Source organism: Anopheles ziemanni, chromosome X (assembly GCF_943734765.1).
Source record: "Anopheles ziemanni chromosome X, idAnoZiCoDA_A2_x.2, whole genome shotgun sequence".
NCBI classification, from domain to species: Eukaryota; Metazoa; Arthropoda; class Insecta; order Diptera; family Culicidae; genus Anopheles; species Anopheles ziemanni.
The window spans coordinates 4,437,784-4,463,441 of record NC_080707.1 but is presented as its reverse complement, the minus strand read 5'-3'; the positions used below and the strand labels follow the sequence as shown (position 1 = coordinate 4,463,441).

The following is a 25,658-nucleotide window of genomic DNA, read 5'->3' as shown; positions in this document are numbered from 1 at the left end:
GGTGCGGGAGGCGTGTGGAATTCATAATCGGGGAATGCTTGTGCGAATGTAAATTTGTGAACTGATTCGGTTCCGTTTTTCGCCCGCGCGCCTAACGTGTCAAACAGCTATTAAAAAGCGAACGAATAAGCTACGCAAAGGAACAGTCGCGCTGGTAGTAGATGTAGGGTTATAGCCAGTAAAGCTATTTGGTTGAAAAATCACGGACAAGTAAGCAAGTACACGATCCCAATAATTTTCATTTATTTGTTAGTTATTTTGTTTTTCATCAACTTTTGTAGATATTACGTAAATGCTAAAAGCGTATTTCTTTCGAGCTGGTAAAAAGGACAATATTTTAGCACTGGTTTTAAATAGTTTTATAACTGCTAGTAGCATAACCAGATCTCGATGCTGTTAAGATCATCACGTACATAACTAACAGTCCTATTCTGTTAATTTAGAATTGACCGAATCTGGGTCAGTTCCTTCCATTCCATGTGATGATGTACCCTAGAAAATTTGTACTTACGCTTTAAATCAGTGCTGGAAATTGGCGCTACTTTTCAAAATTTTAGATCGATTTATGGCGTTGTGACCTTTATTAATTAGTTACATCATTTGTATAGATTTATTTTATTTTCCTTCTTTCGGAGTTCTTCCCGAATGTGCTTTTCTTCAGCCCGTTTATTTTCTCTTCAAACACGTTGTCTGCCATGGCTATAATTTGGCATGGCTGTCATTAGTTATAACAAGTTTTGGTCCCATAAGTAAATGAAAATGCAACGTAAAAATTAAAGTAAAATCAAAAACTAATTCTTTCGGAAGCTAAGTCTTTGCTTAACCTTAGAAAACCGTTGGTTTTATACATTATATATTCAAATTCCATAAAAAAAGAGTGTACTAAAAAATGTGCTATAAAGTAGACTCCAATGTTACTAGAAAAATATTTGCAGAGGGGCTTAAATAGTCACATAAAACAAATATTTAAAATATTTGAAACGTACAGGTTGACCCCCGGAGATATTCAAAATTAAAGACCGGTTTTATGTCAAACTGATGCACTAGTATAATAAGTTTTAAGAGAGTTCGGGGACCTTTAAACCAGGGGGCAACATTTCTGCTCCCACTTGTTTTCGGCGAAAGAAAAGTTCGTTCCATGCGCCCGAACGTATGCAATTGTAGTACCGCTATCGAAGCGAAAATTTAAATTCGCATCATATTGTTTACTATTTTCCTTTCCTTCCCCGTAAAATATGGACGAAATGCGAAATAAAATTAGATTTACAATTTGCACCAGCACCAAATTGGGGACAGTTTCCGAACCCGGTTTTCCTGTAGGATCGTTCCGTGAACCGGAGGGTGTTGTGTCCACACATTTGACGCAAATATTCCACTCCAATATAAATTTGATACGAATAAATTATTGCCAATGCAATTCGCGACCGTAATGTCGAGTATGACGAATTTGCTTGCAAATGTGGAAGCGTGGGGCTCTCGAGCCGGGTGGCGACGGAGAGCGATGCATTTTCCATCCATCCAGTCACGCATAGCAATGTAATAACTCTTACTACGTTTTCTTGTTTTGTCTGTTCCCAATTGCAGCATCATTTTTTCGAAAACAAAAATAATCCTCCGGGCGACGATTGATTGCAGCCACCCGAGCCACGGCGTACACGGGAAAGGTTGATTAAATTTTCCGACTCCGCCATATTTACAACGAGCTCAATCAAATCAAGCTCATCCGGCTTGCGGGTCGAAATCGTTGCAAAGTATTCCATAACTCTGTATGATTTCTTCCCAACATTCTGGAAGCGGGGGGTGCGTGAGAGGGAGGGGGAGAAAGAAAGAGAGAGAGAGAGAGGGTGCATACAGCGCGTGTTTGTCCGGTCTGTTGACCGTTTGCGCTTTTTGCCGGTAATAAACGGGTTAATTATGAGTTTATGTGGAAACACCCAACTCGATCCAGAACTCCGGTTCTTATGGCACCGCATACGCTACATGAAGTTAATTATGTTGTTCGAATGCAAATACACACACACAAACACGAGCGTGTGCGCTAGTACAAGCTGCCAGTGGAGCCATTCAAATGCATTCGCCAGACCAAGCTCCGGGGAAAAACGGCCGCACACCGGAATGAAATGGATAAATTATACAAGGTTTCAAGTTTCCACCAACCAGAGAAAGAAAGCCCCGTTTCCCGTTGCCCCGGGAACTTTTTGTTCGGTTTTGTGTTTCGGTTCGAAATTAAAATGTGATATCCACCACGAGCGTACGCTTCCCGGGGGCCATTCCAAAATTAGCACCAGCCAGAGCCGGGTCGGGAACGTGTTTGCGAGCACAAACCATTGCTTTTTTCTAAATAAATCACAATATATACGTTGCGCTGCATAAAACGTATAAACTCGGGGCTTCTAACCGAAGCCTTTTCCGACCCGCCCGGGGGAAAGTTTCGTCCAGCGTGCGAAGTATTAATAAGTTGACAGAAGCAACGTGAACGGAGAACTTCATGCCGCGTGCCTGTTACAAGCGATAGTGCCAACACACGGTAGCTGTTAAGTCTTACCTACTCCCATCACGCGTGGCGTGGACGAATTAATAATTACCAAGTGCATGTTTGTTGAAGCATAAAGAGAACAAACCGCAATCGATCAGGTTTATGCAACAAGCGACGTCGATGATAGAAGGGGTTGTCATCATATTTTACAACCTATCTGAAGCCCAGAATAAATGATTGCAACAAGTATCCTTATGGAAGGTTAGTCTAGAGTAAACATTGTTAAATTGACTAAGCTACCATGAGGACATAGTTTTGTATTAAACTTTGTTCATTACTAACTGAACGGGTTGCTAATATTTTGCATGAATTTACCAAAACATAAAAAGGAAACTTAAAAACAAGAAATGAGAAACGATGAATTAAAAAACATAACATTTTGTAACTTCGTAATAAACCCAAGGCCCCAATACATTCACCATTAAACTTTATATTTCATTATTTATTAAATTTCATTTTAGAGTGAACCACATATGTTTAATAAGGAATTGAACTTACATTTCTTTACAACTTTCCTTAATGTTATTTCATTGCAAAGTTTTCATTAATAAAAGAATGCCTGATTTGCAATTGCTTTATTTCACAATTCTGTAAAAAGCAGAAATGTTGCAAAACACTTGTTTTAAACAAAACGAATTTGGTTTAGTGAATCTATCAAAACCAAAACGTTAAAGAGTAGAGGAATGCCTTGATTTAATCAACCAAACCGGGAAGAGCGAATGGTAATAAAAATTTGTATAAATGAAACATTTTACGTTACCATGGTATTTTCGTATATAAAAGCGGTTTAAAAGTGCAGAAAGCGTTTGAAAATTAACGATGAAGTGAATGTTTGCCATTGTGTGAGAGAAAAAAAGCCTCAGAGATGGAAAGTTAATTGCAATCACTTGTTAATTATTACTTGGAAAGTTAGTTGCAATCACTTGTTAATTATTACTTGGAAAGTTAGTTGCGATGGGAATGTTTGCTCCCCTCATTCGGAATGTTTAGAATGCTCTCGGAATGTTTACTCTCGTTAATCCAGTAAAAAACAAACTTGTTCCCCGTAAAGGCAAGTACCTATGAATAATTGGTAGTTCATGAAAAAGCGCGCAGTTTTCAGTAACGCAGCGGAAAAGATGAAATCGGATGCGAAATGTATGGCTATATGTTTTTCTGGCAGAGATTTTCATCTACCATTTGCACCTTTGCATACTTTTCTGTGTGCTTTTTTGTTTGTACTTTGGAATAAAAACTTACACTCCCACATACGGATCCTTTTATGTAAGAAATTACACACCAGTGACATCCCGGTGATCAATAGCAGCTCTCGTGTGTGTGTTTGCCAGTGAAGCCCCGTGTTCGATGGCGAACGGGGGAAAAATTAATAACCGTTGGGTTCGTCTTTTCATTTTTTATGTTGCACTGATTTTCAAATGAGTGGCGGTTTCAATTACACAATGTGCCATGTGCCGTGTTTTCGCGTACGTGGAAAATGCTGCTGACGATAATCATTTTCCCGTTTCGCTGCGAAAGGACGTCAAACAAATGAGTGGATTCAATTTCTTCGCCCGAAATCCAGCGACGGTGGGACGAAGGTTTTTTTTTGCTGCTGTCGGTGTTGCTGGTTTGTAGTTGGCGTAATTATGCGTACCCTTTGATAGGTGAGCAACGACAGATTGAATCGTGTTTGAGAGCGGAACCGCTCGAGTGGTGTTTGAAACGCGTGCGGCATGCAATTAAACAGCACGTCCATCACCCGTTTTTGGGGTCCTTTGATGATCGCGCTTAAGTAGTTTCGTTTTTACCGGGAGTCAGTTTGACAGCATGATATAGGCTACTCTTGCCGGATCAAAAAAGCCTTCAAATTGGCGAGCCAAAACCAACTGCCAATGCGTCTTTTGTAGCCTACATTCCCAGCTTCCACGTGCTTCCATGTCGTGTGAAACGATTCGAAAGGACGATTGCGACTCACTGGAAACGCACTATACTACAAACGCCCGAGCAAAACCCGAAGTGACGCATGATGGGATAAGCAGTGGACATTTTGGAAAGTTGCCTAGTGCCGTTAAAGGTAGAAACCGTTTAATTCAGCATCAGAAAACGCTAGAGAACACTCTGCAGCACAATATAGCCAAAGACTGCATAGATTTCTCTAGTATCAAGCTTTTAGCTACATAATACAGTTCCGCCATCAAGTGTAAGAACAAACAATTCGTCGACAAATTCATCAACAATTGAAAAATGTCTGCTAGGTTCTTACCCTACCCCAGGGGTTGACATAGTCCGCCAACTGTTTTTTTCGGGCTCGTAAGAAAACTTTAGCGCTTCATACAAAAAGTGTTTAGTTTGTTTTCTTGTCAAAAATGAAGATTAAAATTGTTAAACGAAGTGGTACATGTTGAAAAAAAAAAATAAATTCATCGAAAATAAGTATGAAAATATTTAAAAAAGTGTAACGATAAAATGTATAGTATTTTTTCTTTAATCACTTTTATGCTACTTTACTACTTAGAAAGTTGATACTTCATTCGCGCTTCCGGTTTCCTTTTAATCATCTGGCCCTTTTTAGTAATGGCCCAACCCTATCCCCACTGTGCGCCGTACCGAGTGCGACACGAAGCTCCGACTCGCGCGCTCGCGTGTGTACACTAACAATGGCGTGTGGCAGCTGTCAGTCGGATGAAGGAGCGAGCGAGCGGTCAAGCACAGCCTGCGCGTACAAAAAGCACCGACCGGCGATGGCCTCGCATCAGTGTGCCGTGGAAAGCTTCGGCGAGCAGTTCGGCAGAGGCACTCGGGAGCATCGCTCGGAGATTTCAAGGTGGTGTAGCGCATCGCAATCGGTTGCGGTCAGACGTAGACACGGCCGTTTGGTGGACCTCCTGGCTGGAAGCTCCTCCTGGGGCACGTCAACAAGTGGTCAGTGGTGTGCATGTTTTGTGTAGTGCAGTGAAGGGTTTTTTTTGGTGTTGTGCACGGTTGTCGTAGTGGACGAGTTGGCCGAGTGAAACTTATCAATGCTCAATCCATCCAATCAAACACGCATCGGCATCGCTATCAACCAAAGCACCAGCACCGGGAGCGATCGACGGCTTTTGTTGAAGGTAGGTCAGTGATCGGCTTTGTTTCGGTCACCCAATACAGATCTACTTCAGGTCACCTGCAAGGTGCAAGTACTTTGTTGTAAAGCGTGAAATAAAACACGCTTGGGAAGCTCTAAATCGGGCCCATTCCAGTAAACCTCAACCAATACTGGAGAACTGCACTGTGGGAAAATTGTTTCCGTCGAACGTCCTTTACGTTATAAATTCTACAAACATCTTTCAATGGAAAAATAAAAAAAAGCCATTCAATCAATTGTCAATAAGCTACTGACTGCCAAGTTGTACTTGAAGGGAAAAATAAATCGCCCGACAGCTGGCGCTTTCCTGTTGCCAAAAATAAAACACGTATCATCTTATCTTATTGGTTGGAACCCGTTGTCTGTTCCTATTCCCACCATTTTGAGATGGACCTGGTTGAAACCGGCTGCCAAAAGTAATGAGGATGTTTTTCACATACACGAGATTTAAGCGAGGTCTCCGCGAGGATGACATTGCGTTGGAGTGGTGCATCTCCCCGCCACAGTAAATGTTGCTATCTTCAAATCAGTTAAACACATGGCTTTGAATGGGAAATTACGCTAAGTTTCTCGAATGAGACGATAAAAGCGTAGACAACTAAGTGGTTTCACTGTGCACAGTGGTACATTTGCTTTCAAATCCGACGATTTCACTCTTCGTAACGGTGGGATTTCGTTCTTTTTTTTTTTGGGAAACTTTCTGCATCACCCAGTAAGTGTTGGGAAGTCCAGCTGGAGTAGCATTTTCCCGTGACCTCTCTTTCCCCGCAGCTAAAAGGTGTCTTTTCTTTTGTGTCAGTTTTTTATGCACAAACGAGCGAAAGCGAGAACGGCACGAAGCAGCGAAAGGACAACAAAATCGGAACGGATGAACGGAGAGCTGCATGTTCCTCAAGTGCTCATTACTGGCGAACGTTTAACAGCCACTACAGTTGGCCCTGTACGTGTTTTCGTCCCTCCTGTCCCGGGTGTTCTCCACCTCCCCCAAAACGGTGAGAGGCTTCCGGCTTCCACTTTCGTGGGCGCATCATTTAAAGGTGTTGCAGTGCGCGCTTCCACTTTTGCCAGCTTGTTTTTTTTTCTTCTACAACGATATTCATTCAACCTGCACACCGTGTTCGGAAATGAACTGAGCTGAATGAGCCACACACCACCTGGCATCAGTTGTTTGAGTTGAAACTTCTTTTCACTGCGTGGCGTAGCACTCGGACACCGAGCGACTCGGACATTCTTTGCCTGTTCCAGCACGAAGGTGGAAGTTTGTTTCCCACTTTCAGCATATTCTTTTTCTTTTCTTTTTTTATTAACAAACAAATTGGAGGAGGAGGAGTTCCCTTTAGACGTTGACTTTTCTTTCCAGCCCGCGCGCGCGTGTGTGTGTGTACTCCGGCGTGCGAGTTATTGCGAAAGGAAACGGAAGCGCGTTTCATCAAAATGGATGAGAACAGATCCAAACTGAAGGCCGGCAGGCAAGACGACGGAGGACACGAAGCGGTTTTGGGAATGTCAAAACAAAAACATAAAACAAGCACGAGCTGAACTGTTGCAAAACAATGAGGCAAGGAGGCTTAGGCACAGAATCAAATTCGGAACGGAAGGCAGTTGAGGAAGGGACAAACAAAACGTCAAGAATGGGGAAACAGGAGCCCGTGAGGCCGTTCGGTATTGGTGGAGCGTAACGTTTGGAGGCTGTCGGTTTTGTAGCAACTCGGTGACCCCGTTTTGTGTGCTGTCCCCGCCAATTTGGGAAACCCCTTGGGAGTTTCCCTCCCTGAGGCCCTGAGGATGAGAGACAAGATGGCGCTCGAGAGCTCAACGGAAGCATCGTTCAATCGCGATTACGCTATCGGTGGATCGATTCCGGTCGCATTTACCGTCGCTGGTCGCGTTTCGGTTGGCAGGCAAGGATTATTTCCTCCCACTAGCCACTTGAGTAGGAGGGGGGGATGGAGTCAAACCACCAATGGTTCAGTATGAGCGATTTTTGAACCTTAAACCTTGATATTGAAATGAGTTTCAACTACAAATTTGTCGTTGCTTCGTAGTACAGGAAACGAAGGCATTGAAAATAAAAGCCGAACAAACAATAGATAGGCTTCTTAAGACGTTGATTATCACGTTACTCACTTTGCGAGTGACTGCAGCAATCAACATCAGTCCTTTATACTCTTAAAGTAGTGGAGTTTAATAGGTGTTGGCCAAAATAATTACCTAAATATATCCTTTGGGAAGTCTACTTTTCGCTTGTCTCTTAAAACACGTTGGATTGATAAATTTTATAGTCAGCTTTTAACAAAACTGAACGTACTAAAACTGTAGTAAAGCTGTTTGGCAGTCAACGTGTTAATTACGAAAAGCTCTAATTATTTTCCGTTTAACACGTCAACTGTCACGTCCCAACCCAAAAGTGGGTGACAGTAGCAATTAGTTCTAAAAAGTTTTTGATCCATTTATGAATGAAAACACAACATAAAAACTATTGTAATTACATATAAAGTAATAAAAAAGGTCCATTGGGAAGCTAAGTCTTTGCTTGGCCTTCGAAAACCGTTGATTTCACAAATGCTATTAGGAAATTTTATTAAACAAGAGTGTAAGAGTGTACTAAAAAGTGTTCTAAAACCCTTTGCAGTTAACGTGGTAATCAAGAGCTTGAAAAATATATGCAAACAAAGTACAACTTTGCTCAAAGATGCAAACTATTGGTTGGTGTTGCATTTTTCAATTAATTATTTTCATTTATGAAGTGTGCTTTTGTTCTCTGGAGGAAATTTCAACCAACATCTCAAACGGCGGGTTGACACTGAATGCTGCCATGGTTTTGCACCCACTCCATCACGGTTTGGGCACCAACACGATGAAACACGACGGAGCAATCCGCTGATTGAGAAATGCTGCGACGTTCCCTTCGGGCCTTTTGCAAGATGGGTGATGATTTTTATTGTTTCGCTATACGTCCCTCGGGGAGGCCATGGGGGGGGGGGGGTTCTCTTCCGCTGCGATAAATATCCTCGTGGGAAGGGGGAGGAGAATGAAAGATGCGCGCGGGCAGCCAGCGCTAACAGAGACTTGTGGCGGGTAATGGTGAAGAAAATTGCCATATTATTGGACGTCGTTTCTCATCGCACGCATTCGTTGACTCGCTCAACGTGGACGCCGGGATCTTCCCGCAGGAGACCGAGGAAAGAGAGAGAGAGAGGGGCCACGGGGAAATCATTTAGCCAACACTCGCACACACACACACACTGCACTGGACATCACGGCGCAAATTGGGCCGGATCTCGTTTAATGGCTGGATGATAAATCAATCGCTTGGACCGGTTTCTGTCGCCGGCAGCGTTCCAACGTTCCATGCCGAAATGGGACCTTCGGCGCTTTGATTTAACGCGCCGTACGCGTAAATGATTACGAGCGAGCAAACATGATCGGCGTCACTAAATCTCTCGGCCTCATTGAGCCGGGGTTAAACTAATTACCTCCCAGTTTGGTCTCCCACAAGTCCCATACACCCCTGTTTCCCGTCAGCTTTACGTCCGAATTGCGGCTCGCAATGACGTGAAAAGTCAACCATCAAGACATCGTGTTACAGTTTTATTGTATTTTAGCTTCGAAAATTCACTGCAAATCGCGACTTCTGCAGTTAAAAATTAAGAAAATATATCTTGATAATGGAGGCGCCTAGTACTGCACTCTAATGGAGGCGCCCGGTGTTTGATGAAAAATGGGGGCGCCTGGTAGTGCACTCTAATGGAGGCGCCCGGTACTTGATGAAAAATGGGGGCGCCTCGTGGTCGGTAGGTTTTGTTCCCTATTTTCGACCAATTACCCACGGGTTTCATTTTCATGCAATACTTTTGGTTGTTTGTTTAATTCGCCGGTTACATTGCACAATTTTTCGTCGAAAAGTTTACAACTCTCTTGCCCATGTTTGATTTTCGCTCCAATTTCTCCCTTCTCAACAGGAATAAGCGAGCTGAATGTGCGGAAAGCAACGTTTGCATCGAACCACTACCAACCGGCAAAAGGAAGGGCCAATGTGAGACTTTGCCAATTAAACAAACAAAGCTTCCGAAAAAGAAAACAAATTAAAATCAGCGAGATAAGTGTGCGGAGAAGAATGAGTGCCTCAGACGTTCCGCTGGAGGCAGCGGGCCTTCGGTTCGGTTTTCCCCGCCATTCGATGCTGGAAGCGATAATCCTTTCCGGTGCCGGTGTCGCCGGTGTCGGTGGTGCGCCGTTGGTGGTGGTGCCGAGGGCTACGCAGCCGGTAATGGCGGGCGAATCGACGTGGGCAAGGCAAATTGATGCAAATTGAATAAAACGCTTCTGACGCGTTGATGCCTGAAAGGTGCGCAGCCCCGGAGCCCCGGAAGGATCAGCACCAGCGGAAAGGTGCTAAGCGAGTAACAGCCGAGCAGTAGTAGCAGCAGCAGCATCATCAATCTGTGAAGGTAAACCGGCCGTAGAGGAAGGTTAGCTCGGCGAAACATCGGTGCAATTTGGCATGCTCGAAGAACAAGAAGCTCACGAAATTCGGCTCCCAAGTCAATAACTAACACACAGCTACGGGCAGGTTTTCAATGAGCGTTAGTCACACACCTACACACAGACATCAACGCCAAGTGAAGAGGAAAGAAAAGGAAAACGAAAGAGAAAATAAAAGCACGAGAACCAGCCAGTGCGAGGGACGAAATGTTCAACAAAATAACGTAATGCGATTATAATCAAAACACCACCGGAGGATAAAACAAAAGGTGGAACCGAAAAAGAACAATTTACAAAATTGAAGCTCCAACGATAAGCGATAGTGTGCTGCCCTGTTTGGGGTGAAAGTTGTTTTTTCCTGGTTTTGTTCCGAATGAGCGTGCCTGTGAGTGTTTGCGTTTTGTGTCAATCTTTATTTTACACCTTCGCGGCCCATCCGAAACGATCGCGTGACGTCGATACGGTTCGACGGGCACGTTAGCGCGCTCGCGGAAAAACTTACCGAACAAACGGCTAGTGCGCTACTCAGCAAACAACTAAATCACCACCGATCACGATCAACCCGGGGAGCAAACCGGGCAAGCTGCAACCGTCAACCGGCGACGCCACCGGCCAACACCGGTGCCGACGCGAAACGCCAACGGAAGCCCAACGCAGGCGAGAATGGGTGTCAATTCATCCTCGCGGCAGGACGCGAGCCTGCTTTCCGACGAAGACGGTAAGTAGGACGGGGAGAAGGACGGGATCCTTGTTTGGTGTAAGTTATATCCAACTCTTCGCATTTCGTGCTCCACGGAACGCGGCCCGGTGTTTTGCCCTTGCGCTACGTATCGTTACGTACTGGTGTTACATGCGTTACGCGTCGATTTTATCGCCATTGCCACCAAACTTTATTTCGAAAGCAGGTGATGTTGTCTCAAAGGCTAAGGCCAAATTTTGAAACAGCTTTTGTCTCTAACGCATCTGAGTTTGTCTTTCATTCATCAGCTTTTGACGAAAACGTGAAAATAAAAAAAGTAGTTGTTGGTTTCTTTAATAATTACACTGTTACAACAACAAACATTAATTAATTTGAGTCTTAAAATATCTTGTGCCTATTACTATAGCTTTTTACCGATCTTCCGAGTAGATTTTTGTTCACGCGTTTAAAAAGCTGCTTTCTAGTGGTGAACTCAAGGATATAAACTTTGTTTTGAAACTAAAGTCTGTCCAGAAGTAAACAAGTAAAGTCTGAAATTTTTCATGATTTGGTCGTTAATAGTTACTAAGACTACTTAAACTTTTAGTTTCCTGCTGGCGCCACTAGAGGCGCCACAGTAGCGTGCTTTCCTTGGCTGAATTGCCTTATGGACAAACTCTACTAAACGTCTATTGTTTTGTTTATTACATTTTTTTGTGTTTTGTGATTTTTGTTTTTTCCAAATTTGTAGTACCAAACTTTCAACAGGCAGCTTTATAAACAATAATCTGTATATTTACATTTATTCTAAACAATATTTTGAACAGACAAACCCAGTTAGAGAAAAACTTACATACGTTAGGGAGAAAAATTGACGCACTGTTCCAATCACGGATGGGTTAAAGGCAACGACTGTTTGTGAGTTTCTTTTGGAAACGGCTGGTTTCGCTTGGTCTACCCGAAAGGCGCGTTCTATATAGTTATTGTGAAAAATGACCCTCGCTTCCGGTTTTTCCATTTTCTGACCACCTTCTTTCTCTCCTTGCTGCATGACCTTGGTGTTTGGGTCAGACGTCTGTTGGGAGTAGTGGTGCCCTACTACCAGATTCTTCAAGTTTCCACCCGTGGAAGGAATTTTGTTCACCCTCTGTAGGGCCTTCCAATTAATTACCCACCCCCCGGGAAAATGAGGGGAATGGAAAGTAGCGTCCTTGAAAGGGATCACGAAATCCTCAACCGCAGGCATACAAAAGGGACCATTCAACAAGGGAAGGCATTTTAAGTAGCAGAAGCAGGGGCTGCCGTAGGTCACGCTCTATTTCGACCGTGTGCCAGACTCGAAGCAGGAAGAGCACAAACCGGTAACAAATCAGACTAACGATAGACGCTGAAACGTTAGGTTCCAATGTATGGTTCAATGGTGGAACCGGCCTGTGAAGGCCGTGGCAAACATCCAGCGGGGAATTGTAAATATCCAGCGGGCAATTATTTGCTCCGGGAGAATTCGAAGCGATTTCCGGAATTTTGGCAGATTTGGGAAGTACTAAAGCGCAGTCAACCTTGGAGAATCGATATGTTCGGGTTTTGGAACTCGGACAAAGATTCCTCTGGAAGTTGATACAACCAGCGCGATGACATAATCCGTAATTAAAACCGACTGTTGGAGGAACAGATGACACAATACTGCAATCGACAAAGAAGAGAGCACTAGAGAGAAGGAGAGAAAGCGTCCCTATATCTGCTACTTTGTCGTGTGAAACACAAGGTTCTTTTTGCAAAAAATTGTGTTTCCGGTGAGGAGCCGAAAGTTTGTTTAGGAAAACTACTTAAAATCTGACTATAACGTTGACTAGGGAGTAAAGTTCTAAATTGGAGTAGCAGACGCACCTTTAATGCTTTTCAGTTAATACTTTGTCTGTGTCCCAAACATCTATAGAATTAGAATAGAACCAACCACAAACCCCACTGGAGGGCGGGTTTTGTTTAGATGTACCAGAGGGACACGGGATGTCCTATGACCGACCAAGAGCCAGCGCCATTTTCCCTTAGACCCACGTTCTCCCGCGTGCAGTACGTTTTGGTGATTATGTTCCGAAACATAAGGGCTAGTCCGTGCGGGCGACCGAAGAACTGAGTTTGGGGGGGGATATAACGATGGCGCACCAGTCCGGATCCCGGATCGGAGCGGGATCCTATCCCACCCGTGCGGGATTATAAAACTCATTAAAATCCGAAATCTCTCAAGTCCCTCCCTTCGACCTCGGACAGCAGTGTCACTTTATATCCCCCTACGCCAGATCCTCATGTGTCCCGGGGAAGAGATTTGGGCGTGAGGGCGACGGAACACATTATTAAAATATGATACCACTCGCAGATCGAACCCATGGACCTTTCATCTGGGTGCGAGTGTGTGTGCTCGGGTGGTGCAAACTGTCTTTTTACATCTTGCGCTGAAGCCGTAGAAGGGACACCAGATCCCATCCCGGAGGTGGCGGAGGTGGAAGACTGCTCGTTCCTTCTCGGGCGGAAATCGATGAAGGAACCACGCCTCTCCTCCCCTCCCCCCCAACGACATGGCGGTGAATGGTGGCCAAACCTTTCTGCATTAGTATTTCCACATCGTCGTCCCAAGACCGGAGGACACGGGAGTCGGATTACGCGCACCATGGGCGGCTGCGGCTATAGGACTATCTCCCCTGTTCGCCGCGTGACGGTTGATTAGCTCAGGAGTAGGCCAACTTCTTGCCTGCTGGCACCTGCCCGGTCCCGGGCGACGGTCTAGCAATATATTTTTTCCACGCTCATCTCCACCTTGGCTTTTCGCAAACATTCCCGGTGAACGTGCTCGCCATACGAGCCGGGGCTGACATTCTTCGACGCGGAGGTCGCTCGCTCGTAAACCCACACACTCCCAGCGAGCATTCACGAGTGCTGCATACGTAAATTAAAATTGCCCACTTACATGCTCGGGCACGGATGTAAACGGGGCCAGGCAGGGCTGCTGTGACGTGTCCTCCAGGCACGCTAACCTCACTTTTATCCTCGCGGTGTGATTTGCGGTATGCGAATCGTTGCTAATTTCACGTAACCACAACCACGACGACGTGTTTGCGTGCAGTTGGTTGTAGCTCCCTTGTGGTTTGACGGGTCTAGCTTACGCGACGTTTAACGTGCGTATTTGCTCTTCGCAGGATGGCTGAAAAATCGTTTCCATCGTTAGTTCCCTCCCTTCGCTTTACCCGCCACCGACTCCAAAAGATCTTCCTCACACTGAACGAGGACTTCCGGGATTAGGTTTCTTCTTGAGAGAACGACCCACCGACACCGAATGCTGTATTGGCTGCTCCGACAGCATCCCTCCCTCTCGTTTAACACCCTCCCGCAAATCGTTTATGCTAACGAATGGGGTTGGTTTAACTAACAAGCTCTGCACTAAAGCAAATGGTATCGAAGCGACGATGTTGTCGACGACGGTGCAGATGACGCGAAAGCATTAGGGAACCGGATCGAACGTGAAGCGTTGGAACTATCTCTCGAAGCCTGCTTGCAGGCGAACCTGTTGCTGTCCGTGACGGATGGGTTCGCCGTCATTATTTTACGAAACCCGCCCTCCGCCGAGCAAGACACGTACGGCTCCGCAATGATGAGGCAATGGCAAAGCATATATGACATGTTCATGCTGCATGTGACGATATCGATTCGCCAACTCGTTGGTTCCTGTTGAATTTGTTCTCGTTTTTTTAATTTGCAAAATGTTAAACGGCGTTCATATCTCTCGTAACCCTGTAGTGCACATCACATTGCATACTTGTAGGAGCAATGGATCGACTTACTTGCGACTTAGTGGACCGGAGTAAGTACCAACCCTTAAAGTTTAGATAATAGGATAAGCTAGATTAAATTAGGCTACTTAAATACCGTGGATTTTTTCCAAAGTTCTCTTTATTCCTTTCCCACATACTTCCCAGTGTTATAGTTTACCATATTAGTTAATGACCGAATTAGTTTCAACTACCAAGTTATCTATATCAACGCGGAAAGAAATGCCGATTTCGAATCCGTCACGTCTCATTATTAATAGCTACGAGGGTTGCCTTTTAAGTTTCGGGATTTGGAAAAACTGGTGATGCAATCTGTTAATTAAAAATTTTATCTTAAAGCTTGGCGTTTTTGAGGTTATACGTACTCAGAACGTTTTGACATACGAACGCTATTTGTGTTGTTAAAAAAATGTTTAAAGGTTCAATGTCCGCCAAATTGTAGAATTGGGTCGTGGGCATTTTCGTGCGATTAATTTTTGCAACTTTTGACGTGAATCGACACAGCAGTAGTGCATGAATGAACTTAATTCAACTTTTGGTGATGAAGCTCCATCAATGATCAGTATTTATCGATGGTTTGGAGATTTAAATCGTGGTTGGAGTTCACTCCAAGATGAATTTCGTGAAGGTCGTCCAAAATCAGTTGTCGTTCCGAAAACAATTGATGCTGTGCGTGAACGGATATTGCAAGATCATCATGTGACTTTTTGTGAGATAGAGACAACCTTAGGTATTACTGGGACCAGCATATACTTAATATTGCATGAACATTTAACTGTCAAAAAAATTTGCTCGTGTTGGATTCCACACAATTTGTCAATCTCTCAAAAAAAGACTCGTGTCGATTGGTCGGAAGAAATGCTCGAAAAATACGATTGCGGTGCTTCAAAACTCGTCTTTAATATCGTGACAGGTGATGAGTCGTGGATTTACGTGAATGAACCCGTAACTTAACTGCAATCGACTGTATGGGTGTTTCAAGATGCGCCGAATCCAACCAAAGTTGTTCACGCACGAAGCACTTCCAAGCAAATGGTCGCATGTTTTTTCGGAAAAACTGGATATATCGCAACCAAACCTCTAGAACAACGCAGAACAGTCTATTCTGAGTGGTACACAACAATTTGTTTGCCAGTTGTCTTCCTAGAAATCAGGAAATTCAACCGCTTTCGACGGATCACCCGTCACCACGACAATGCGAGCTCTCACACATCGGCTCAAACAACTGTATTTTTGAGTACTCAAAACATCGATTTGATGAGTCATCCGCCATATAGTCCTGGATCTAGTACCAAATGACTTCTTTTAATTCCCGTACGTAAAAAATAAACTGAGATTTCAACGTTTTTCAATACCTGAAGAAGCGAAGATCTCTTAAAAAAGACTCGTGTCGATTGAAACTTTAAACATTTTTTTAACAACACAAATAGCGTTCGTATGTCAAAACGTTCTGAGAACGGATAACCTCAAAAACGTCAAGCTTTACGATAAAATTGTTAATTAACAGATTGCATCACCAGTTTTTCCAAATCCCGAAACTTAAAAGGCAACCCTCGTATAAGTAGATGTACTATAATTATTATTATCTTTCGAGCAATGAACCACGACTACTACTACTGCTACTAGTACAGTTTGGATAGTCCCGAAACTCTATCTATCACTCGTTTGTCTCTGTAGCGCAATTTCACCAGCGGAAAGCAAAGGCTAACTGTTCACGGAGAGAATTAAACATAATCGTACAGCACATGAAAGGCTGGCCCGTCTGTGGGTTCAAAAACAGATGCTTTTAGATCGGGTTGGAGTGTAAGGGAAGGTGAGGCAAGATGCATCCCTTACGCGATTACATGATTTCAGGCTTAATTTACATTATCCTGTTTTGTTGTGCAGGGGTTAACGTAGTTTGTATGAGACATGAACATACTCTAGTACTTCATGGATGTTGAAATGGCGTAATTCCACTACAAATATGGCGGAGCACTTTACTCCCCTGGTGCATATTGCCTCACTTTCCCCTATAGGGGTTTCCATTTGGTACGTTTTTATTTACGCGCTTCGTAGCCTTAGCCTGGTCCTGTCACCTTCGCTCCAACTAGGGGGATGTTGGATGCTTTTGTTTATTTCCCCACAGGCGTCCTTGAGAAACTCACTAAAAACTTGCGTCTGTCCCGGTTGCGTCCCCAGTCCCTGCGGCGAACTAGGGAGTGGCGAGCGCCAGTGGTACATCTTATTCCGCACACAGCGAGCAAGCAATAGCCGGAAGAGGGGGGTTGGTGCCGGGGACCAACACTAAATGAAAGTTAATTAACGTTCAAACGTGACACTCGACGGGTTAACACGGTTGCTTAGTTGAGAGACGAAGGGTACCGGCTGGCTCCAACCGCCTGGTTAGGGCAGAAGAATAAGGATTAATTACCACTATGAATAATCTAGCACCGTACCCCTGGTTGGATGGTGATGTCGCCAGGCGTTATGAAACGAAGCTTTAAGCCGGGGGCGTACGTTGACCAAAATAAATATGACATGGTTAAACGTGGCTCACCAGTGGCTAAATATAATTATCTTCCATGCCACCCGGACGGTGCTGATTATCTCCTGTCTCCTGAGCTCCCTGTATCGCCTATTGCGAGAGCAACACGGTTGAACGCCACAGGATGGCGTCGCCTGTAATCGCTCCAACTTCTGATCAATTCAATTGATCTGGTTAATTTTACTTCAACCTTTGCAAACTTTCTACTCTCATCAAGTGTCATCCCCCTGGAAGTCGGAGGCCCAAAAGGTTGTAATAATATCGGTCGCTTTGGGAAAACTCACCTCATTTAATCGACACTCTTTAGTCATCCCATTTCTATAGCCTCGTTGACTCATTTATGATAAGCATATCTCTCCTTCAACTCATCTGATATTCAATATACGTTTCTTTTCAGTGAACTTTGATCACTTTCAAATACTGCGCAACATCGGGAAGGGCAGCTTTGGCAAGGTAAAGTATCTAGTGTGCAAGTAAGCATCACTTCACCATCACTATCGTTAAACAATTGGCTCACTGATGTGACGTTTCACACAACTTTTCGTTATGGTTGCCATTTTTTGTTTTCATCGTTTGCCCGGATTGCCTTCATGTTCGATTCCAGAAGCAGCGTTGTTTCTGACATCGCCCTATCTTCCCTTTTTCCGTGAAGTATTTTTACTTTGTCGCTTTATTATCATGTCCTGTTATTTTGATTTGTTCATTGGTACATAAAGTAACGTCTAACTGAACTTTTCAGTACATTTGTTGACTATCTCTTGACGTTTTTGGTTTTTTTCTTGTACCACAATGTATTCTAGTGTTAAACTACTACCGGTAACTTGCTTATGCATCGTTGTTGTGTGTTTCTATAGGTAAACAAAACTATCAATGACACTCAGAAATGAATTCCAATATGGCTGCCACGACCAGGCTTTTTGACAGAGTCTATTTTGACAGTTAAATTCTGGGCGAAGATGACATTAAATGTCCTCATCTAATAAGCGTATAAGTCACTGTCAAAATACATACACACGGACGAGCTTGGTAGCTGCTCGCAAAGAAGTGCGTACTGGCTTACGTAACGCTACGAGAAGAAATGGAATAAGTCGTTTAGTTATGACCGAATGAATGGCGATCGAGTTTGGCGAGTGCAACCGTACGCGAAAGAATTTGTTAATCATCGCTGAAACAATAGCACTTGACAAGCAAAGTGCAAATCATACCCGAGCGTGTGGGTGTGCGCCGGTAACCACACTGTTGTCTTTCGGGGTCGGTTTCACGCTTGAGCGAAATCAAACGCTCGCCGCACGGAGTGCTCTTGTGGTTTCGAGCCCCGCGTTCCGCTCCGCTCCGTTCCGTTCCGCTCCGTTCCGCTCCACTCGACTCGACTCCTCTCGCCGCGTAAATCGTGCTTCCGATTCCACTTGGTACGCATTGCCACTTTTATGTGCCATTTGACGCCATTATGCTTTATGCTCCGGAAACGGGACTGATACGTAGCCGGTGCCGGTTAGCGCCATCTTCTGAGCTCCCCGTGAAACTTCCCACCCTCCGTCCCGGGTCCGAAACATTTGCTATTCGTGCCGTGCACGGGGGATAATAGCTCACTAAGTGACACTGACGGAATTACGGCATTCCAATTTGCTGTCGCGTCGACGTCGACTCGTCCCCCGTCGCCCACTCGTCGGAGTCGGCATTCTCCCCCCACACCGCCATTGACGGTGTGCACCCACACACAGACACACACACATAGTGGTGTGCCATTTGTGACTAATGAACTGTTCTACTCACCATGCGGCTTGTCGCTGACGGGTGCGCTGTTACCGCCGCCTTATGAACTTACGGATGGTAGAAAAAGGACCTGCTCTTTTGTGGTCCGTCCACCTTCAACCCACGCAGACACCTTCCCCTTCACCGTGCAGATTGGTTCCGGTTCATTTTCTTCAACCATCCGAACGGATCCCGCGGGGAACCGGAGGGAGTAAACGAGGGGATCCAATACAGCCTAGCCACCATGTGATGTGTTCGTGTTCGCACACAGCACAATGAGGTACGGTGAATTGAAATTGACAACCGCAGCAAACGGCACGCTTCTTATGCGTGTGTGTGTGTGTTTCTATTGTGTGAGCTCCAAATAACGAAATTCCGTGTCAATCTCTTCGTGGTTCGAACCCTAATTGCTATCCTGTACGCATGTTGGTTTTCCGCCACTCTTAAGCCTCCCTTCAGACATTGAGTTCTAGTATGTTGAAAGAGATCCAAGGCTCTGCAAGAAGGACCACGTCACCAACAGTTATTGTCAACTTTAAAGCACCAAGGTATGTGTAAGATCCGCCGCCGTACCGTCGCTTCCTACGAGTAGATATTGCTCAGTCATTCTCAGAATGAGTACACGCAGCAAACCGTGGTCTGATACTATTTATAGGCAGACAGTTTGGAGTTTGCCAACTACCCTACGGTCGGGTAAACTTATTGATCACTGCACTGGAAGCATCACTCGTTTGTACGGGGATGTTTCTGGACGTTTTCTTCAACTCTCGTATGTTTCGCGGCGAAAAATGCACCGTCACTAATGCAGTTGTGTGAAGTGTTCCGTGGTAAAGTCAACCGAATGGCCAACCCACGGTACTCCCGAACCCTGGGGATGACGACATCATCTGGCTATTATCTGCTCGAGTCACAACTCGATCCTGGTTCGTGTGTGTCATCGTTTTCCTACGGTTCACGTGTGGGAGGGATGATCTCGAGGTGAGATCATCGCCTGCAAAGTTCAACACCGACGGGTTTGCTTTAGCGCCGCAGAAACCGACACTAAGTCCTGCAACAACACTCTAACTTCAGCTTTTAAAATGGTTCACTCTACATTCTCTCAAAGTGACACTTGAGGTTGCGCCGAGACAATGAAGACCCATACAAAAAGTAAACAAAACTTGAACTCTTTGTAAGTTCTTAGGAATCGGCTAAACACTTTAGTAGTTGAGTAGATGATTTAAGGTAAAACTAGTTTACAAAGTAAATACTAAGACTTCATTACAACCAATTGATAAATAGATTGATTAATAGGCTATAGTCTACTTCTATATTGGCAGGTTCTGAATTTCTTGTCCTGTCAAAGTATTGAACGTCGATAAGTTCTGAATGCAGCTGTCCACTGCTCCATATTTTTCATTGTGTTGCTTACTTTTTCATTGGTTTTCACTGGATTTCTGGATTGCTGAGGGAATACAGTCCGGTTCACCTTCCTTTAGCTCAGTGTGGCAGATATGGATTGACAACGAGGCAAGAGTGGCAGCTGGCCTCTTCCCCTCGCTTGAAAAGCGTTCGATTTTGGCTTACAAGTTTCGAATTCGAATAATGGCGAATGGCGCAAAATGGCGTCGTAAGCATAAACCGCAACGCTGGAGCACAGACTGAGCTCGGCGATGTAGGCATTCGCAGGCCAGTGTGGCATTTGATGTCGACGGTTTCCGACATGATTTATGTCTCCCTGGGGGAAGGTGTGGGAGGTTAGCTGGTGGCGCGGTGGAGGCGCGAATGACCTTAGCAGGAAAAGTTATTAAGCAATAATGAACCGCTTCGTCCGGCCCCCCGGCACGGTACACCATCCCACCATGTTCCTCCCTCTTCCTTCCTCTTCCTCACTTCTTCGCTCCTTCTCCTCTCATCTCTCCTCCTCGCAGCGTCCGGTCGCGGTGGAAGTAGTAACGGTATTTCCCATCGGGAGCACACAAACCGCAGTTTTCCGGCATACCAGCTTCACTTTCTCCGCGCGCGCACCGAAAAGGAAAGCACGAACTGTCCAAAAGTTTTTCCCTCCCACCTCCTTCCTTTCGTTACCATGGACTTCCCTCCCTTCCCTCCAGGTCCAGGTCGAAATTAGCCGCTTCCCTTGGCGGACTGACTCCGTCCGCCATCTGCGGGTTACGAATTCGGGAGGCAGAGATTTCGCCTGGCATGCCGCAGCATACCGGCGAGACCAGGCTGCACATAAATCACTCACGAACTCGGCCAAAAGTTTTTGCTACAGACGCATAGGCACGCGCGCACAAACAGACACACACACACCCCGCCGATGTCGCTGCGGTCCGCTACCATTAGGCAGCTCTAATCTCTATCTCCCTGGTTACGGGTATTTGGGCGTTGACCGCGGAATGATCGTTTCGGCCGTAAATCGCCGCTAGTGAACGTAACGTGCACGACCCTTGTTTTCGGTGGTGTTGAAGATATTAAGGGCAGAATAAAAACATCCCTGATGTCAGCCAACTTCCATCCGAGCGATCTCTTGAGGAAGCCTAACGCGTTAAGGCTCACGGTGTGTTTATAAACTGTCGATGTGCACGATAAATGCACAAACTAATCGAATTCCCTAAGCCCAATCCGATCCGAAAGGGGTCGATGGAGGTGAATGGAAGTCCTAAACAGGCAGTACATTGAGGATGCGACTGCACCACAGAAATAAGGTAATGTGGGGCAAGATGCCTTATGCGAAATACATTATTTCTATTACGTTAATTAACAATATTCTCAGTTTTCATAGTAAGAACATCTGGTTATATACGAACAATATTAAAAACTACATCAAGCTTATAAACTTTTTTGGTTAAATAAGATTTTCGAAGGCCCTTTTGGTTCCTACTCCTTTGACAGTGACATTAAGCCACTCTCTCCTATTCTGTAAAGAAATGAAACAGGATAATTGCTTTCAATGTTTGCCACAACTTCCAGCAGCGGAATGTGTTTGGCTATGCCTGTTCATTCCATTTCCCTCTGTGTGTAATCGCACACGCAACCCGAAAGCACTCGATAGAGCAAACAAGCAACCTCTACGAAGAATGGTTAGGCTCTAGTGGGATTATTCAGCGGAATAATAGCTCTGGTTCCCTATTATTAAGGGCATAGAATAATCTTGCAATGAAACGTCCCCCTCCGCTCGTGTTTCAGCTCGGAAAAATATTGCATGTCCTTGTTTGATACCGTTTCGACGTTATTTCGACTGATATTTTGGAACCTACCTTCAATTTGTACGCTTTGACGCTTTCTTTTCGTGGTAGAACTGTTCTCTGAAATCCTATTAATCAAAAATACAGCCTCGTCATGCGGAGTCGAGGCTAATATTGAAATACGTCAGGTAAAATACGTCATCAGGACGTCCTTCAAACGGCACGGAATAGACACAAAGTCTGTAAGGAAATTTGGCGTAAAGAACTTTTCTCTCGTTACATTCTGGCCCATTCTAAACCGGGATAGCGTGGCACGGCATGGTAGGGTGCCGGTGGATACCGACTTCCGCTTTCGCTGACTGTATTGCCGGCGGAAATCGGACCGAAAACCGAACCGAGACGAAGAGCAAAACAACGCTTGAAACACACACACACAAAGTCTGTGACATAGTGCGCGGCCAACTCGGGCAGGAATTTAATTAAACTTTGCTCCCACCAGTGTCAATCGGGGCCGGGGTACTCCCCAATGATGTTTGCGATGTCGCGCCTGCCTATGCGGTTCCTATCCACTGCCGGGGGGTAAGAACTTCGTCGTGTCACCAAGCGCTGAGGACCAGCTGGCACTTTTACGATCGCATTTTCCTCTTTCGCCTGCTCTCTAGTCAGATTTGTGTTTTGAGTTGCCTTTCGCCGTGGACAGCGGTCCCCTTTCCGGAAACTTCAGGAGTTTCGACCATGTGGCCCAGGGTGTTGCGCCTTCCAATCGATTGTAAAGGAGCGAAATTGAGGCGTCCGGTTGGACCGCTGCAGCCTTGAAAGTTACGGAATTCCGAGCAATGCAAAAATGTTCTTCTTCTTGTGCGACTGCAAGACAAGGTACATCTTCCGGTATCAAGATATAAACCACATCGCCAGCTCCAACGGAGGCGAAAGTACCCCCGTCCTTTATATCCAGTGTTTGTTTATGTTGTGAGCCGGTTGTTCGAGTAAGAAGTAACCGATTCGAGTACCATTTAGAGAGGTCTGCTGAACGTAATCCTGATAACTGAGGTCTGGCCGACATTTTGGAGCTATTTTAAAGAAAGCCGAGAGGGTTTATTTCTCGTTGCCTAATGTTTTAGGCTTAGAGACGTCTGACTTCGACAGGTTTGCTGACTTCCAAAGTGATGTTCTTTCTAAGAACTTTGTTTTTACTATAGCTTTGCGATAATGTTCTCATGAGACTGAGAAGGGATTTGAATGAGAGCGTGAATGTTTGACTTAGATGTAAGTCCATTCGTTTGTTTTCCAAACACTGAGCTATTCTGATGTTCCCAGAAGGCTTTAGACGTTAGATATGCCTGTTAGAAGTTAGCAGAAACTCCATACTGTTGCAGAAATAGCATATAAGTTAGCATACCCTCTAAAGTAACGACATGGATGGAGTGAACCGTTCGGCCTACCTTTTCACAACGGTTGGTCTATGTGCTGCAGTTTTTGAGGATGTTAAAAACATCACTGGTGTACCGTTGCCGTTCCGTTCCGCACCGTCTCTAGGCAAATATGAGCCGGAAAGAGGTCGATATTTGAGTCGGTGTCGCTTTTTTGGAAACTTCTTCCCCTCCCTTGGTGCGGAAGTTCTGGGAACGGAATCGGCCGTTGCAGCCAACGCATCGGTTGCGGTCGTTGGTAATTTATGGAAATGTTTTCCCCGGCGAGAGGTTGGAGCAGACCAGGAACTTCGGTTGCAAGCGCTCTAATGACAGCGCGGTACACCCAAATACTGAGCGAAGGCGGATGCTGTACCGGGGGGAAACGTGGCGTGCAGCATTATGCAGGGGTTTTTCAAAGGTGTGATAGCAGCAATTGGTTTCGTGAACTCCCTTGCATGCCTACCCCTTCCCATTCCATCTGGGTGTCGCATCTCGTAAGCAGAATCTCGAAATGGCACTGGTCCTAGGGCTCGCTCTCCTATGGTAAAGCACCATTCTGGGCACCATGCTAGATTTGAGCTAGTGAAACGAAGATAACCGGCAACTTAAATTGAACTCCTTTCCCTGGGTCTACTGCCAACCCAGCTTCAACCCCGCTTGTGGTCAACATCGACTCAGTACCACCGAAGCGGAGCGCAGTCCGTTTGCCTTTCGTTCGCCGATGGCTGGGAAAAGATATATGCTAATGTATGCAGCTCGATGCTTTGTGCTTCAATGCTCCATTCCTGTGCATCCCTCACCCCCGATACACTGTCATACCCTGTCGGAGCTAGCCGGGGCTCGTGTCCGGAACCGTCGAGGCCTCATAAATGTTATTTCCCCACCGAGATGCCCGGAACACTCAGCATAGAGGTTTGTGTAACTGGCTCATTTTGTTGCCCCTCAAACAGGGATCGCGTTACACACCATCGCCAGCGAGTAGCTGTGTGAGCACTTTCCGTCCAGTCCATTATTTATTCTAGCTCAGCTGGCGATGATTTCTAATATCCTGCCAAACGCCAGGTGCAACTTTTTCGACGGCATCCGCCAAAAATTATAATATTGTAATAGAGTTGCCTTTGATTTATGCCGTTGCCGTAGTTTTAATTTGAAAAGTTCACCGATCGCCATTTTGGTGCGGGAACCAAAGCGGAACATTGAGAATTTGAGGAGGAACATGGCGTAGAAAGTACAGGAAAATACTTTCAAAATCCCCACAGATCGTTCAAAGGCTTCGCTAGCTCGGGAAGAAAAAAGAACTCCCTATCTTATAGAAACTGATACGACACCGTAGAAAAACACGGTGCACTGAAAGCAAGCCCGTAATACACCGAAAAATGCTACAATTATCGTCTGCGTCGAAGCTTAGCGAATTTGGTTAAGACGGTAACGAACACGCCAATGAACTGTGCTAAAATTCTGCACAACGTATTACTCCGACTATCATGTAACTCATTGCCTCGGTTCACCGTGGCTCTCAGCAAGCTCTTGCTGGATTTTGTTTCTTTAACGACGTATACAGTTCCCTCCGCACTAAGTTCTAACTGCCCTTTTTTTACTATTTGTATGTTTTTTCTCCACGTTCTTAACAATCCACCACCAACCTTGGCGTGCAGCTTCATCTTGTCAAGATTCGCTTTTGTTGTTCTCGTGCAATGTTCTATCGCCCTTCGAAAGCTACTGGAACTGCAAGCTTGTAAGAGAAACGAGCCCGGACCGGAGGGCCGTTAACAGCGACATAAAACAAGCGGTGTATGGGTGGAGTTTAGTGTTGTTTTTGTTTCTTTACGATTTGCATACCCTGCCCAAGCCCTGAGAAAAGAGTAAACAAGCAAAGCCCTTCCCCCCCCCCCCCCCCCCCCCCTGAGTCGCCACCGGCGCCGATTGGGTGGAAGCGTTGAACCACTAAATCCCCCGAAATCGCCTGCTATTTGCTAACATGTCGCACCTTTTGCTGCCATTGACAGTGTTCACCAAAAACTTCAATAATTGTTCGCTTGTTAGATGTTTGCTAATTTAACCAAGCAGCATTGTGACATTATAGCTGCTCCAAAGTGCTTACTGGTTGCCTACCTTTAGGCGACCTTAGTACCAGCGCTGCTATGGTATACTAATGTTGCTGAACACGTTGACT

The 25,658-nt window shown here is 45.2% G+C and overlaps 1 protein-coding gene across 1 annotated transcript in view; it reads left to right on the top strand.

Annotated features, from left to right (window-relative positions):
* The first annotated feature begins 10,787 nt into the window (after positions 1 to 10,787).
* Positions 10,788 to 25,658, top strand: part of LOC131290603 (serine/threonine-protein kinase 32A) — a 46,186-nt gene continuing 31,315 nt past the window's right edge. Inside the window, exons 1-2 of the mRNA XM_058319763.1 lie at positions 10,788 to 10,842; positions 17,549 to 17,604. Coding sequence (XP_058175746.1) covers positions 10,788 to 10,842; positions 17,549 to 17,604 — 111 coding nt within the window. The remainder of the gene's footprint in view (positions 10,843 to 17,548; positions 17,605 to 25,658) is intronic.